This window comes from Aedes aegypti, chromosome 2 (genome assembly GCF_002204515.2).
Source record: "Aedes aegypti strain LVP_AGWG chromosome 2, AaegL5.0 Primary Assembly, whole genome shotgun sequence".
In the NCBI taxonomy this organism is placed as follows: domain Eukaryota; kingdom Metazoa; phylum Arthropoda; class Insecta; order Diptera; family Culicidae; genus Aedes; species Aedes aegypti.
Genome location: NC_035108.1, coordinates 9,656,077 through 9,672,073, shown reverse-complemented (window position 1 = coordinate 9,672,073; position 15,997 = coordinate 9,656,077). Strand labels below are relative to the sequence as shown.

The 15,997-nt window shown below is 39.6% G+C and overlaps 1 protein-coding gene across 2 annotated transcripts in view; it reads left to right on the top strand.

The window, feature by feature from the left end:
• The window catches only part of LOC5567814 (sodium-coupled monocarboxylate transporter 1), a 269,027-nt gene that overhangs the window by 137,773 nt on the left and 115,257 nt on the right, over positions 1–15,997 (top strand). For both annotated transcript variants that reach the window (XM_001657669.2, XM_021839878.1), the window contains exon 9: positions 975–1,097. In XM_001657669.2, the coding sequence (XP_001657719.2) occupies positions 975–1,097 (123 nt within the window). The remainder of the gene's footprint in view (positions 1–974; positions 1,098–15,997) is intronic.

Below are 15,997 nucleotides of genomic sequence, written 5' to 3'. Positions count from 1 at the left end.
TATTTCTGTTAAAAAAATCATCCTCATTCTTGTTTACGGTGGATCCAATTTACGATCGAATCCCATTCGTTGGAATCCATGGCCCAACTGATTTTGCTGGCATAAACGGGAATGCAAAACGGTTTCCGATCGAAAGAGCATTCGAACGTAAACAAGAATAGCGGTGAATATTAGTCAGCTTCACCAGGGATTTTTTCTAGCTTCACTACAGTTTATATAATTTTGGAAAGTCCATTGTATCCGTAATCAAATATCAGTTTTAGCAAACATGATTTCTTCTTCCTGTATACGCAAATATCTGGATGGCATATCAGTATTAAATGCAGTATATCATTCCGATTATTCAAATAGTGGTAATCGAATTAAATTCCAAAATGTTCTAAAACTTTCTGCACCGCAGCATATGGCTTTTGTTCTAGATCTACAATGCTTCAAATGAAACGTCACCACATGCCTTGGTCCATTCATTTCCTCTGCAAGTGCGCGTCTTGTGGAAGTGTTGTTATGATAATTACATTTGCATTCGCGCTTCTTGCTAAATGTATTCATTGTCTACTCATCCCCCTATCGCCCACCTGCTTTTCCGCACCCCATTTATTTGAATTTGAGTATCGTTTGGCACATTCCCACAAGGTTCTAAGCCACCCCTCCCCGAGAGATAAAATGTGCTCATTTTGGTTAATCTTAAAAGCACTCTCACCCATTTCACCCCCACACCCATTCCCATCCATATAGCGACGATGAAGAACGAACCCCATAACAAGATAATGTGTTAAAATTTAAATGAGCTGTACCTGTCGTTTAAAGTTATTTTAAATTTTACGGCCCCTCCGAAAGCCCGGGGAGGAAACCCCGTCTTCTGTTGGTGTGGGTGCTTTTATTGGAAGGGGGGCCCATTTGGGAGTGATTCTGTTTTACGATTGAATCTCGACTCTACTCGACTAACTCTCGACGTTTGTGTTCGCCATTTTCAGAACCGTTGCCGCTGCACTGAACTCGCTTTCGGCCGTCACTTGCGAGGATCTTCTGGTGACCGGACTGGGAATTAAGATTTCACCGAAACGGAGCTCGCTCTACGCCAAGTGGATGTCGCTCGGGTAAGTTGCTAGCTTTAAGACACCTTTTCCTTGTGAAAGTCGACGACGGTTTCAATACGTTTATTGTAGGCCATTATGAAGCGGTACGGCAGTTAGCGGTTATCTGAGTTAGATCTTGGAATGAGCCTTTCCTTTAGAACGTATGTTCGTGGAAATGAAATTTTCGGTGGGACTTAAAGCTGCGTATTTTGATTGTAATAGCATCCTATTGGCATCGAGTCTCACGAACGTAATGCAGTTAGAAATCTTCGAATGATAAATTGGTATTGAAGTTGTCTGCTCCTTCTTTCCCACGGCACGTTCTACTTATGTAGACAAGAGATGGCGTTTGAGATTTGCTTGAACATATTGGAAAATGCAAATATTGGAATCTATCTGAAGAGGACATGCCATGATTCGCTGCAAGCACAGCTAGCTCTTCTTGTTTGTCGGCGGTTCCATTCCGTCGAAGCAGGATCAGGAAAAGATTGCTATCCCACTTGCATAATCCATTCGAGGCTAATACGAGGGTTTGCATGTAAACAGGAGGGGGTCCATTAGGTCATGTGTGAAATATTGATGAAAAAATCATTTCTTGCATCTCTTTTGCGATGGATGACAAGTTCATATGAAATTTTATTTTGCTTTCAAACGGAACTTGGGGAAACAAAATAGCAGGATGCGTTCTTGTTACTCTACGAGGGACTGTTCATTAATTACACTGCGGAACACATTTTCGTCTCGAGCACCAAATTATTGTTATATACTGAATAAAGGGTTGCTGAGTCCATAACCGTTTTCAAAAATATCATAGCACGTCTAGTTTTTGAGATATTGACTGTTGAAAATGCAATATTTGACTATTTCACCCAACTTGCATGCAAGTTTGAAGTTTGTATGGAAACATATTTGCTTAATTTGCCACAGAATGCAAGCTTCACGTGTGAACAACACTTGTCTACAAAGTTCATACTATATTCGATGCTGAAATGTTAGTTTTTGGTGTAAAGTATTGTATTTTGCCATATAAGAGAAACGAAAAATTTTAAATGGAGACTGCAAGCACGTTGAAAAAATCAATTTAAACTAAATTTTATCGTGTAATTTCAACTGAATTATATCTAAATTGAAAGTTTAAGTCTTATTTTGCAGGTTTGGTGAATTTTATCACAAAAAAGATTAATAGATCATACATTAAATTTTATGTAAACATCGATAAAATCAGTGTTTTATACATTTTTGGCGACCTGTAGCTAAAAATTGTGACGTGCAGGGACGTTTCTGAGAACGGCATCAGATTCAACGACCCAAAATCTACTAGAGACACATAATTTGACCCTTGAGACACACAAAAATCTCATTTTTGTTACGCTGTGTTATGTAAGACGATTTCAACGGCTTTTTACCCCTCTCCTTGATGTTAGATTTTTTGCATAAAAAGCTCTCTCCTAGACATCAGATTCTGTCAATATTGATTTTTTGAATTTGATACAGATATTTGATCAAATAGATAAGATCAAGTATTATTAAAAATACTCCGATAAAATGTTATTCCGAATGCTTGGAGTACGTTTTCTTGAAATCATTAAAAAACACTGAAAATCGACCCATTGTACCATGAAAAGATAAAGGAATGAAAAATAAGACAAATTAATCATTTTAGAATTTTGGCCTATGGATGGTATCACAGTGTAGCCTGTTAAATCTGGAATGGAGATACTCGTAATAAATGTACTTGACAGTGGGATCTTCATTGAGAGTTGTTCAATCCCAGAAGCTCTGTTTCAAGATTCACAGTGAAACTTTCTAAAAGCTTCTTCTAGGAGTTCACAAGGGAACGCTAATCAAGATTCGTTTCGAAAATTGCTTGGAATTTCCAAGTTCCCTAGAATTCCTTTAGATACTTGTTGTGAAGGATTACGTGTAAGCATATCTAGTTCCTTTCATTGCGACGCTTGCTCCTGTGGAGGTAGGCGTACAATGCGGTTATCGAATTATATCGTGAATATTGTTAGGCATGAATATATCATGGCTCGCATCACTAACCATAGGAGACTTCCAGATCCTTCCCTCATTCCACTAACCCAATATCTTTTCCATGACAACTGTGGAGATGCAGAGGTATACCCGGTCTCTAGTTACATTAATATTTATTTTATTTACTTTGTGTTACATCAATTAGTTTGATAAGCCCTCGCTAACGATGTAACGCCAATTTATTCGGTCCATGGCTGTGTCCCTCCAACTTCGATTTTGGCCCACGCTTTCCAGATCTTGTTGTACCTGATCAAGCCAACTCGCTCGCTGTGCTCCCCATCTTCTTGTACCAACTGGATTCGACGTGAACACCATCTTTGCAGGGTTGTTGTCCGGTAGTCTTGAAATATGCCCTTCCCAACGCACCCTTCCGGCTTTCGCAACCTTCTGGATACTGTTTTTTTTTTTTGAAGATTTAAAGTGTATTTTGTGGCGGGAATCGCGGAAATCCGAACTTTTGGTAACTTGAGTTTTCCTTACATACGTTTTTTTGTCGGTTTTAATTCGACTGTTGCATTCAGAATTAGTATTTTCCAATGTATCTAGGGTAAACGCAATAGAAGCGAGAATTTTCAATCAACAAAGATTTTAGATGAATAAGAGTTGAACATATTAGTTTTCAGCTGAATAGATCATAAATCAACTGAATAAGCTGTTTTCAGACTACTAGTGTTACTTGAGGAGAGATCCACGCAACAACCGGTAAAACTATTAAGAATTGATAATGAATCTTCGAGCAGTTCAGTGGAACCGAATTTAGTACTATGCCATTTTATCCACTAGAGTTGGTAACCTTTGACAAATACGCGTTTTTCGACATCAACTGTAAGGCTGTCTTCAGTGTCGTGTGCCATTTTTCGAAATGAGACTACACAACAATTTCACCCCAAACGTACTGAAGCCCGTACAAGAGTTTCCTCAATGTATGTGTACATGACCCATGTACTTAACCATGCTCTCCTAGTCAACCAGAGTTAAAGCCATCTACAGTCAATTATTTCCACCTGTCTTCCCTCTGGAATCTAGATTTTTTGTGTGCTTTCCCTTTATAAAACTATAGCTCACATTGCTGCTTCTACTGTTGCTTCTACTGATGCCATCGAGCTTCAATGCCAAAGCGAACGTGACAAAGTAGCAATTTTTCCGTTCTCTTCAGTGCCATCTTGAGAAACGGATCCCCCTCTCGCATATGTTTCTTTCTCGTTGAGCGCAAAATACACGACTCACGGTACATCGATCATGAACACATGGCGATATGCTAGGAGTTATACACACACACATCCTAGCGTCGGATGTTTGACATTGTCATTTCGTTATCACAACATATTTCACCAGAGGATGGGGAACCCGGAGGCTCGTTTTCCTCTTGGATGGAGCATTTGTAGTTTCAGTGATTTTTTTGTTTCTGCGAAGGGCCTTAATATGGTTTAATTTTTGGTTTCTGGTGGACGTGAGTAGCTACTGATCTACCAGTCTTTCATCTTCTTGTCAATTTCACATGGCTAATGCATACAAACTGGGACAAACTGGGATCAATTGCAAAGAGTTTCCCATCAGCCATCCATCTTTCGGCGCGAATTCCGACCTCGTTCAGGTGAAGCGTCCCGGAAAACTGCTTCCACTGGAATTGCTCCAGTTACTTATGGAGGTAGATGAGCATGGGAAGGATGATGATGATGCTGATGACTCCTCTCATTTTCATATACATCACAAATTAAACGCCTGAATGGGCATGAATGACATCTATACGGAACATACCTTACTCGCTGATGGCAAGATTCCTCCGTTCGGTAGATCGGTTCATACGGGAAACGAAAATCTTATTTCTTTTCCCCATCAACCAACGCTACGCGCAGAACAAGGGAGATGTTTTCCTCTACGGGGAGATAAATCAATCTATCGGGTGCGCAGTCACTGGAAGTGAGCTCGCCCTGTTAGATAGGAGCTCTAATCCCCCGAAGAAAAATGATTTCGGGGCGCGACGTGTGAGAGCCGTTCGGATCATCTACACCTTGATGTATGTGGATTACTCAATGGGGGAATGAATGAATGATCTCGGAAAGGGAAGATTGGATTCGAAGAATTTTCATATGAAATTTTTAATGGCTTTGTTGTGAGCTGGTAGCATGATGTTTGAAGAAATGAGTAAGGCGTAGCTCATAACGATAAGTGTAAATTCTGTCATTTTTATGTGAGGTGACAAGATTTTGTAGACTCATGACTGTGATCTGGTATTGGATGAAAGTAATGACATGTGACAAATTCCATGTCAAATCGATTGGCCACCGAACTCGTTTTCGGTATGACGGAATAATGTTTTCCATTTGACATCTTTGAAAATTTCGAGTTAAAACCGTGGAGAGTCATCAAATGATGAACACTATCGATCAACTCACTGAAATCTGTGAGATTGTTCTAGAAAATTAGAATAAATATCAAGTTGTTTTGTCACATTGGTAATTGTAATCGCATATCAGCTACATTGAGATTGTACAAGAGTCTTGTAAGGTAGTAGCAATGAAATTTCTTTCAGAATTATTTTCCGACTATTCAACCAATATGCAATTTTAGCTGTACACAATTTCAGCCTTGACCCTTCAGTCGTCGCGCGGTTTGCCACCGTCAGAACCACCACGCTTATGCTGTGTACGATAAGCGAGGTTTTTTCATTACTGTTGTACAAAATACAACAGCGCGACGACTGAAGTGTTAAATAAGCTCTTGGTAATTTTTAGAAATTTTAGTTTCTTTCCATACTACCATATAAACCAATGCACGAGTTCACTAATTTGACGCTTGAGCGGTGCCGAATTCACTCGTTGCCATGATCACGTGAATAACACGGCACCGCTCAAACGTCAAATAGTGAACTCGTGCATCGGTCCATAATGCGACCATTATTACTCAACTTCTGAAAAGGGCGCATAACTTTTAACATTCCATTTAATTGAGAAACTCTAGCTTCTGAACTGTGGATTTTAAATATAAACGTTCGATGAAGGATTAGTGGGCATTAAAGCGACTTTACAAAAGCATGTACTGAACAAAATAAAATTTATCATAAAAAATCAAAGGACAATTTTTGAAATTGTTTTAAATTGTAAATCATATTTTTTCATAATAAAGTTTCACTCAGAACAACTTTTGATGGATTTTCAAGATATTATTGAAAAAAAAAGCCTGGGCACATAACGGGTAACGGTTCTGCAGCACTTCAAAACTCAACACCCCATTCGGCTCTCTCAGATATCCAATTTGACTGTCCTAAGCGCGCCTGCGAACAAAAAGCCATCTGGTATCCCGCTTTGAAGATTTATTAGCGATTCACAGCAATCAGATTATCTATATAGCGCCATCTAGCAGACGAATTCTCAAACAGATTTTTCTGTGCCAGATAGCCCTCGGTCTACTGAACAACTTTGCCCAAAACACCGACCTGCTGGATCTTGAATTATAGAAATTTGAAGAAAAAATGTTATAAACGCCACCTAGCGGAGTAATTCCCGAACAGTGAGAAATTGCCAAATAGCCCTCGGTCCACTGATCAACTTTGTCGGAAACCAGCCGTCTATTTCTCAGTGCCTACTAATTCCACATGGGACAGTGATGCCTTTATGTACAGTATAAAGATAGATCAATAGCTTATGCAGTTTTTGACAGGACAATCCGACAGCATTTCCAAATGATTCTTTGTGGTGTTCTGACAGAATTTCAAGAATTGTGGGCTGGATTCTAATGAAATCCTGAGCACAATTCTTACATAATCTTCGGCAAAATTATCAAAGAAACCAATATTTGATCTAAACCTTTCAAAAAAATCTATTTCTTTCATTTGATTATATATAAAAAAAAAATTAAACCGCTGTACCAACAAATATTGATATAATGTGTCTGGGATGTGGCCCACGAATCAAATATATTGGGTATGCCTGCTCGATCTGTTTTGCCCTGCGAGTAATGTCGTATAGCTTGCATACAAGTTTCAGAAGGGGGAATACCTGTAGGCGTTAGGTTATACAAATGAATGAAAGGAAAAAGCAGAAGAAGACAAATAGTTATAATTAGAAGAATATTAAGAAATCTCAAGTAAAGCACACAGTACAAACATGTTTGAGCACCATGGCGTCCACATACCAATTCGTTGTGTACGATTAATATTCTTCTATCTTCAAAATAGCTCGTTTAATTCTCGGGATATCATAAGGTCAGTTGTCTCGATAGCTATTTGATCTTAACGGAAAATCGCTATTTATTTGTGAAAATAGCCATTTAATAAATATTTTTGCATTAATCTTGAAATAACTCGAAAATTACCTGCTTCAAATATTTTATCATTAGAATCATAAGGATTCAGAATATCTTCAAGATTAATTTAACTAATCAAAACGTTTGTATTTCATAAAATATCCACTTTTTTTTATCGGCCCAAAAGCTGTTGTTTGAAAAAGGTCTTAATTAAGAAACTTAGTCACAAACTACAGATTCTGTATCCTTTAAAAATTTTAATGTTTAAATATATCAATATGTGTTGTTACCATGCCCAATCGGGCGATATTCAAATCTGAAAAGGAAATAGATGGCTCTTTTTCAGTGGTAGTGAACTGAACACAAAAAGTTATGCATTCACATTACGCTTGATTTCTAATTATCACTTTTTCGATCCAGTTTCCAAATTGCGAATAATTTAAGATTTTCATTATTGTCCTTGCGTTTTGACAGCTCTCGACTACCATTCTTCCATGCGCTTGTGTTGGAAGTTTGAGAAAATGAGTGGAATACAATCATCAGTGTCGCCGCTCGGCGGCCAGTAAGAGAAACTGAATGTTCGAAAGGTTGTCAGGCCTGTGTTGGTAGCAAAGCTCAAAGCATTGAGCCAACCCTTTTCCAGTAGAGAAGCTACGCAAAATACAGGACGCTTCGATGCTTACTGACTTTAAAATGGCTTGTTCAATTTTCACCACCTAATTAAATTTCAATCTTGTCGCTCCATTGCGACGCCTATGCACCTATTCGTTTCCATCATTTGCTTCTATAGACTCTCTTTACCTTTGAGTCGCATGACCGCTACAGCCATAAAACAAAAATAATACAAGATAGTAACTCAAAATATCAGTTACGACTTCGTTCGGAAAAAGAAGTAAAGCCGTTGGTCCCAAGATGAACTAGCCAAAAATTTCGTAAATAAAGATAAAAAAACATTACGGAGTGTTTTGGAAAGCCCAAACAAGACGCTTCGTTTTCGGGACGCCGGGAGTTCGGTTTTCGGTTCGTGGGTTTTGCTGGGCAGTGTTTTGGAAAGCCCAAACAAGACGCTTCGTTTTCGGGACGCCGGGAGTTTGGTTTTCGGTTCGTGGGTTTTACTGGGCAGTGTTTTGGAAAGCCCATGCCAGACGCTTCGTTTTCGGGAGGCCGGGAGTTTGGTTTTCGGTTCGCGGGTTTTGCTGGGCAGTGTTTTGGAAAGCCCAAGCAAGACGCTTCGTTTTCGGGACGCCGGGAGTTTGGTTTTCGGTTCGCGTGTTGTGCTGGGCAGTGTTTCGGAAAGCCCAAGCAAGACGCTTTGTTTTCGAGACGCCGGGAGTTCGGTTTTCGGTTCGTGGGTTTTGCTGGGCAGTGTTTGGGAAAGCCCAAGCAAGACGCTTCGTTTTCGGGACGCCGGGAGTTTGGTTTTTGGTTCGCGGGTTTTGCTGGGCAGTGTTTTGGAAAGCCCAAGCAAGACGCTTCGTTTTCGGGACGCCGAGAGTTTGGTTTTCGGTTCGCGTGTTTTGGAAAGCCCAAGCAAGACGGTTCGTTTTCGAGGCGCCGAGAAGTTTTGCTGTTCGCGCTGTGTGAGTGCGAAAAGATATTCGTGTTCAGTCGAGGATGGATTACCAACTGGTGAGCTCGTTTCATACTTATGATAACACATTTTTTCATGTAAACGTTACTTTTTTGTAATATTCAATCAAACTTTGTATGGTTCGTCACTACAAGTGTCGGCATTATGCCTGTTTTATACAATTCTAATAAACATAGAAACTTTTTGACATTACTTTAAATATTTTTTGAATTGTTCGACATTATGAATGTCGACGTTTATTTTGAAACTTCTACCAAAGACTTTTCTTCTTGAGGCATAAATGTTCAGTAATACTTTTATGTAATTTTCAAACAGACTATGTATGGTTCTTCACTACAAGTGTCGGCATTATTCCTGTTTCATATAATTTAAAATATACGCATATATTTTTCGCCAAACTTTTTTTGAATGGTTCGACATTACAGATGTTGACGTTTATTTCAAATCTTCTACCAAAAACTTTTTGAGACAAAACTTAAAACTAGCTTTAAGTATAAACCGTATATTTCCTCCTTATCCATGGATCGCATCACCGACCAAAGGTGACTCCCAGATCTTTTCCTTCTCCACTAATAAACACCCTTCCCGTGGTGATTGTGGAGATGCATAGGTATTCTCGGTCTCTAGAAGCAACAATCATTACACCCTAACATTCCTTCCCTATCCCAACTGACTGTAAGGACTTGGCCGGCGCCGTTATTGATCAATAATATTAGATGTGCTAAAATTGCACTCCGAGAGTAAGCGGAAACTCCCATCCTTTATTCATTTGGATCGCAGTGCAATTATTACCAGTTCCGATCAATCACGGAGTAGCAACCATTGACATGTACAGTCAGTCTATGCTATGCTATGCTATGCTATAGAAAAAAAAACATTACGTCCTGGGACAGAGCTTGCTTCTTAGCTTAGCGAAATCTTAATGAGCACTTCTATAGTTATTGACTGAGAGCTTTCTTTGCCAATGTCACCATTTTCGCATTCGTGTATCGTGTGGCAGGTACGATGATACTCTATGCCCATGGAAGTCAAGGAAATCTCCATTACGGGAAGTTCCTAGACCAACCGGGAATTGAAAACAGACACCTTCAGCACAGACAAACAGATGTAACACTGATGAAATTTCCATCGACCACTCATTTTACGATCATTTCAAATTCGCTTTGTTACAAATCTCACAACCAGAGGCGCGCGTATCGTTTTTCTTTGCGTTTGACGTTTCACACTACCGTCATCTGTCGGTGTTGTTGCACGAAACACCTTTTGATGATGATGGTCTAACTGGGCGATAGATTTTGAAGAAATTTGTATTAAATGTTACGTCAGTTTGTCTGTGTCTCCAGCATGGCTTTGCTTTGTAGCCGCGAACACTAACCACTCAGCTAAGGAAGGACCTAGAATTTACTCTATTCAAAACTGTAGCAGTGTCTGTTTTTGCAATAGACCGAAAACGTGAGTTTATCCAAATCTGTGATTGTCGGGCACGATTTCGTAAAATTTCAACTTATTTTGGTTAACATTAGTTATGTCTTAGGTTTTTTGCGAACTTGGCGTATCTTAATCGATTTAGGTACAAACACTATGTGACATTAGTAATTGAATATTGAATATAGATGCTTACATTAGACAACAACAAAAAATCTACTGAACAGCTTCGCCTCAATGACAGGAAATCAATCGTTACGACAGCCGATGATCCCATAACATTCTATAAACTTCTACAATCTTACGATAGCAAAGTTTCCATTGAATCGAAACATCAAGTGGTGCTATTTCCTCCCACCCTTCATTACTGCTTCCGTTCCCTCCATCCTCGTCGCCCACATCAACGGGACCGCAATAACTTCTTCGCAAATCCACTCCGAACAGAAAAACTTCCTTTTATTGTCACTTTACCGTCATCAACGACACTTCCCACCGGAATAGCGTTCCGGCTTCTGACGACTGGCTGCCAGCGGCACATGGGAACGCTTGACCGACCGGCAAAGCATTTTCACATTACTGGGCAATTGTCTTTATTGCTCTCGGTGGCCATTCCCGGGAAATCAACGATCGTCAGCCATGGATAAACTGTCAGCTCGATAAACGCTGTTCGCCACAAATGTCTACGACCGGATGGCCACGGGCTGGTGGAAATATTGTTTTCTTGCTGTGGTTGATTGATGTCCAAATGTGAGTGGAATATTGAAAGTCCGGAGCGGTTCGCAACAAAAGCATATTTTGACGCGGAAATGGAACTTTCTTTGCTTGGTGAACCGGAAAGCATCAGGGGCAGGCTCGGTTGCGATATGATTTTAGTGTCAATATCGACAAATTGGATGCCGTTGGGATGGATGTCACCGTCATATTCCGAGACCTTCGCTTGGTCAAAGGGACAAACGCGTGACGTCGTAAAACTATCTCGGTGGTAAAAGGAGAGGCCCATTAATTTTCTTTGTTTCTGCTGAAGCCGCAAACGGATGACAGACAGTAATATGTACGAAGACGATGCACAAGGAACATTACCTTTCGCATTTCGCACAAGAAGGATGACTGAGCCAGTCGTGTGATGACGCATTCCATCTTTCTGTTACCAGGCTCGGATGGTATTTTCCTTCGCACCTCCATAAAGTACGGCAGTTAATAATTTATGTGCGGACGAAATTAAAACTATGCACCATAAAACGGAGACACTTTTCTTATCAGCAGTGCAAAAGATGAAGCACAAATGATGCATGAAATTAGTCGCTCGCAGCAACGAAAGGATAGGGCCTGCCTATCAGAGCTATCGAGGGAACACACTGTCTTTGTGTCAAAGAGGAGACATTCGCGACGCCATTCCAAAGACAGATATGCGAGAAATGCGTACTAAATGTATGAAGGTATCTGCTGCTGAATTATTGCCACCATTGTATAGCTGATATGAGCGATAGTTATGATTTATTGTGCCATATATTAGATTTCTTTGCGGTTTCGATAGGTGGAGCGGTCGTATTTTTGCTAGAAAGCAGTAGGTAGGGAGATGGATTGTATTCTTGTCACTTCTGATTCAATTCAGCCCATAACCATAATATTGTTCGTTTGTAAGTCCATTTCACTGACACATTTCTGACAGTTTAGCTTTTATGCAAAAGTGAGTCTTCGAGACACCCAGGTAGTCCTTTACCCTAAGTGAAAGTATAAGAAATCTGTGGATGTTTTTTTATTGCGGTAATAAACTGCTGTTAGTGAGAATCAGATTGAATCAGAATGAATTAGCAAAGCTCCAGATTATATTAGAAGTTTCATTCTTCTCTTAAAAAATACTTCATAGGTAGTTATCGACAACGCGAGCCATTATTAACCTTAGAGTAATATCCGCAATATAGAACCAACGCTTTCTGGAAATGTATCTCTGTCCAGAATATTTATGTGATGCCAATTTCTCATTCATTCTCATTTTTTAGTGAACATCCGTTATGTTGGTTATGTTGGTGATACGTAGATTTTTTTTAATATTTCTTGCGTGCGGTACATTATATTTTTCATTTCTATACAAAAAGTGTTACTACGGATAGACGGGGTGGACAAATCATTGGTAGATCTCCTGGAGATATCTTCGAAGCTATTACTGAAGGGACTTCGGCAAGAACTCCCGGAAGAATCTCTTCGGTAAATTACAGGGCATGTTTGGACGAATCTGTGTGGAAATTATTTGAAGGATTACTGTTACACCTGCAATAATTACGTAAGAACTGGAAATGTCTTAGGAAAATTTCAGATGGATTACAGAAGGTATTCCTAAGAAAAATATCTGGATGAATTACAGAGGGATTTCTAAGTGGAATCGCTAAATTCACCCTCTGACAAATAACAGAAGGATACCCTGACGTCTGAATAAAAAAACTGCGAACTTGTAATCAGAAGCACTGCGTGTGTGCTTGATTGAGACATTAATTTGCGTAAGCTACGTGCTAGAGTGAGACGTAAACTCCGCTGTGTGTGCTAGTGCTAGATAGACCAACTAAGCTACAGAACACCTTATGATTCATTATGCACTCTGATAACATATTTGAAGTTTGAAAGTTTTGGAGGACTCCAAGAGGAAATTGTAGAGTTCTTAAGGTGAAACGTATTGGAACACAGAGATGTTGATGGACGGCTTGTGACTCTATCCACGTTTTCAAAGGCTACTGACTGACAGAATAGCAAACCAACGTCCCGATCTACTTATTTAACCTTTCGGTCGTCGCGCGAATTTTTGTAACGCGAGTAGTCGCGCGTTGTACTTTGTACAATACGCTTGGTTTTGCGAATATCCCAGGAGTCTGACCACTTAGAAAGTTGATGTCTTCGGCAAAATTGTTCAGTAGCTCAAGGACTATCATTATATTAGCCAAGAAATTCGATATTTTGCCACTAGGCGGCGCTAGTGAGCATGAAACTTTTGTTTCGCAGATCTCACGATCCTGACCACTTAGAAAGATGGCGTCTTCGGCAAAGTTGTTTGGTAACTCAAGGACTATCATTGTTTGAGCCAATTGATTCAAAATTTTGCCACCAGGCGGCGCTAGTGAGCATAAAATATTTGTTTTGCATATATCTCAGGAGCCTGATCACTTAGAAAGATGACATCTTCGGCAGAGTTGTTCAGTAGCTCAAATTATTTCTTTCTTTAATCCTCAAAGCTCGAGATTTTGTAAAATAATGATAGTCCCTGAGCTTCTGAACAACTTTGCTGAAGGTGCCGGTCTTAAAAGTCTTGATCCTGCAGTATCCGCAAAACAATAATTTCATGCTCACTAGCGCCGCCTGGTGGCAAAATATCCTATTTATTGGCTCAAATAATTATAGCCCTTGTGCTACTGAACTACTTTGCCGAAGACATTATCTCTCTAAGTGATCAGGCTCCTGAGATATCTGCAAGCAAAAGTTTCATGCTCACTAGCGCCGCCTAGTGGCAAAATTTTGAATCAACTAGCTCGAACAATGATAGTCCTTAACTTACTGAACAACTTTGCCCAAGACGCCATCCTTCTAAATGATCAGGATCCTGAAATATCTGCAAAACAAAATTAAAACTTCCATGCCCATTAGTGCCACCTAGCGGTCAAATTCCGAATTAAATGAGGTACGATCAGATAGCGCTTCACCTCCAGAACAACTTTACTAAAGACCCCAAGTTTCTAAATTATCTGGATTTTGAGATATACCGATATCAAACTATGGTTTACTCGAACCGTATATAGTGCGTTCATTATTATCCGACTTCCATGTACATTTGTTCATTTTACCGTATTATAAAGGGCCATACTGTAAATAAAAACTGTCGAGTATTGTTCTTAAGAAGATTCTTGAGGAATACATTTTGGTTTGGTGTCGATGGATACCTTTGTTGCAAAATGAAAGCATATAAATCACAATTGTTGTACAAAGTACAACAGCGCGACAGCCCGAAAGTTAAAGTTCTCTGCTATGTATTCTAAGCGCTTGCACAGCCAATATTGAAAAGCATCCTGGAAATACCGGAAATTATTCCAGTGTGCTTCGTACCCGTGCGGTTTGTGTCATCAGACATTTAGCCCCATCGTGCTTAGGAGGGTGGGTTCGATTCCCGCTGCATGCCGGAAAACTTTTCAGGGGGAATGTTTTCCGACTGTGCCACATGGCGTTGCATGCTTGTCCGTTGTCTAGTGTGGCGAACCTTCAAAGGGCAAAATGCCCACTGGAAGCATTAACGTGTCGGTGTTTTTTTTTTTTTAATATTTGCAGCATATCGTCAATATATTATAAATATTAAAATGGCCAGGCCCACTGTGTAGACTTGGGTTTGGAGATTATAAAAAAAAAAAAGGCGATCAGATTATTCACGTATGAAAAACGTGATAGACGAAAGTTTTTCAATTTAATGAGAGAAGAAACGGGGACAACCATACCAACCTTTTCATTGGAGGTGAGTGAAATCGTTGGAAGTGGCTTTGCTAAGAATGTTAATGCACACTCATTTTTTGCTTCTTTCCAGGGATGGGACTTTCCTCCTCATGTCCTGGCGGGAAAAAGTCTTTGCTATAGCGCCATTGCTTGCTCTCTGAAACGAAAAGAAATTGATTCCTCACCTGTTACACAGCAATTATTTATCTCCTGAATTATATCCTTAAACTTCAGATTTCTACATAGCTAGTTAAATTAAATTATAATCTATCTGTTATAATCTATCTGTTTCGGAGGGATCTCACCCATTTCACGAATGCTTGCAAATTCCTAATTCCTGTGAGGTACTTCTGCTCCCGTTGATAATCAGCACACTTCGAAAATATATTCTACACTAGATCCAGCATAACTGTTATTTTAAAATAGAATACGCTCAATTTTGGCACCTAGACAGACTTACGCTAATTTCGCGAAACTGCACAACTACAGGAAACATTTCACTGTTTTTCCAGTATCTTTTGGGTGCACCACCAGCCGTTTGGAAAATTCACCGGCCGAATTAATTACACGAATTCGATATAAACGTGACAGCAAACGAGAAAAAGCAGCCATCCGCGCGCATGGCCTGCTGTGATTTCTCCTACTTATTTAAAGTTCTCTGCTATTGCACAAAGCTAAAACAGGTATAGATTGGATTGTTGATTCTTGCGTGCTTTATGAGGTTTGTGCTTTCAAAATTTCGGTTCACATCAAGAGCAACCCAAGCTGTTTCGTCCTAAGGATATCAAGGTAGCATTTTTAAATAAATACTGAAAACGGTCCCTAGTGAATCATAGGAACTGAATTTTCTTTTATGAATGAATACCTCCACCAGCAATTTCCACAGAAACCTTTGGTAAAATATTTGGAGGAATTCCTAAAAGAAACGTTCTTTGGGATAAATACTTTTGAAGAACTCTTTGAAAAATTATAAAAAAAAACTTCATGACATTTTTTCGGAGGAACTTCTGAAAGGATTTCATTGGTGAAATTCCATAGATGTTTTAGCCGGACCAATTGCTTCTGGAGAAATTTTTCCGAAGAAGTAAATCTTTGGTTTTCAGTGTTTGAAAAATCTTCCTATTGAAGCATTTAGCAGCAGTTGGAAACATCTCTGAAC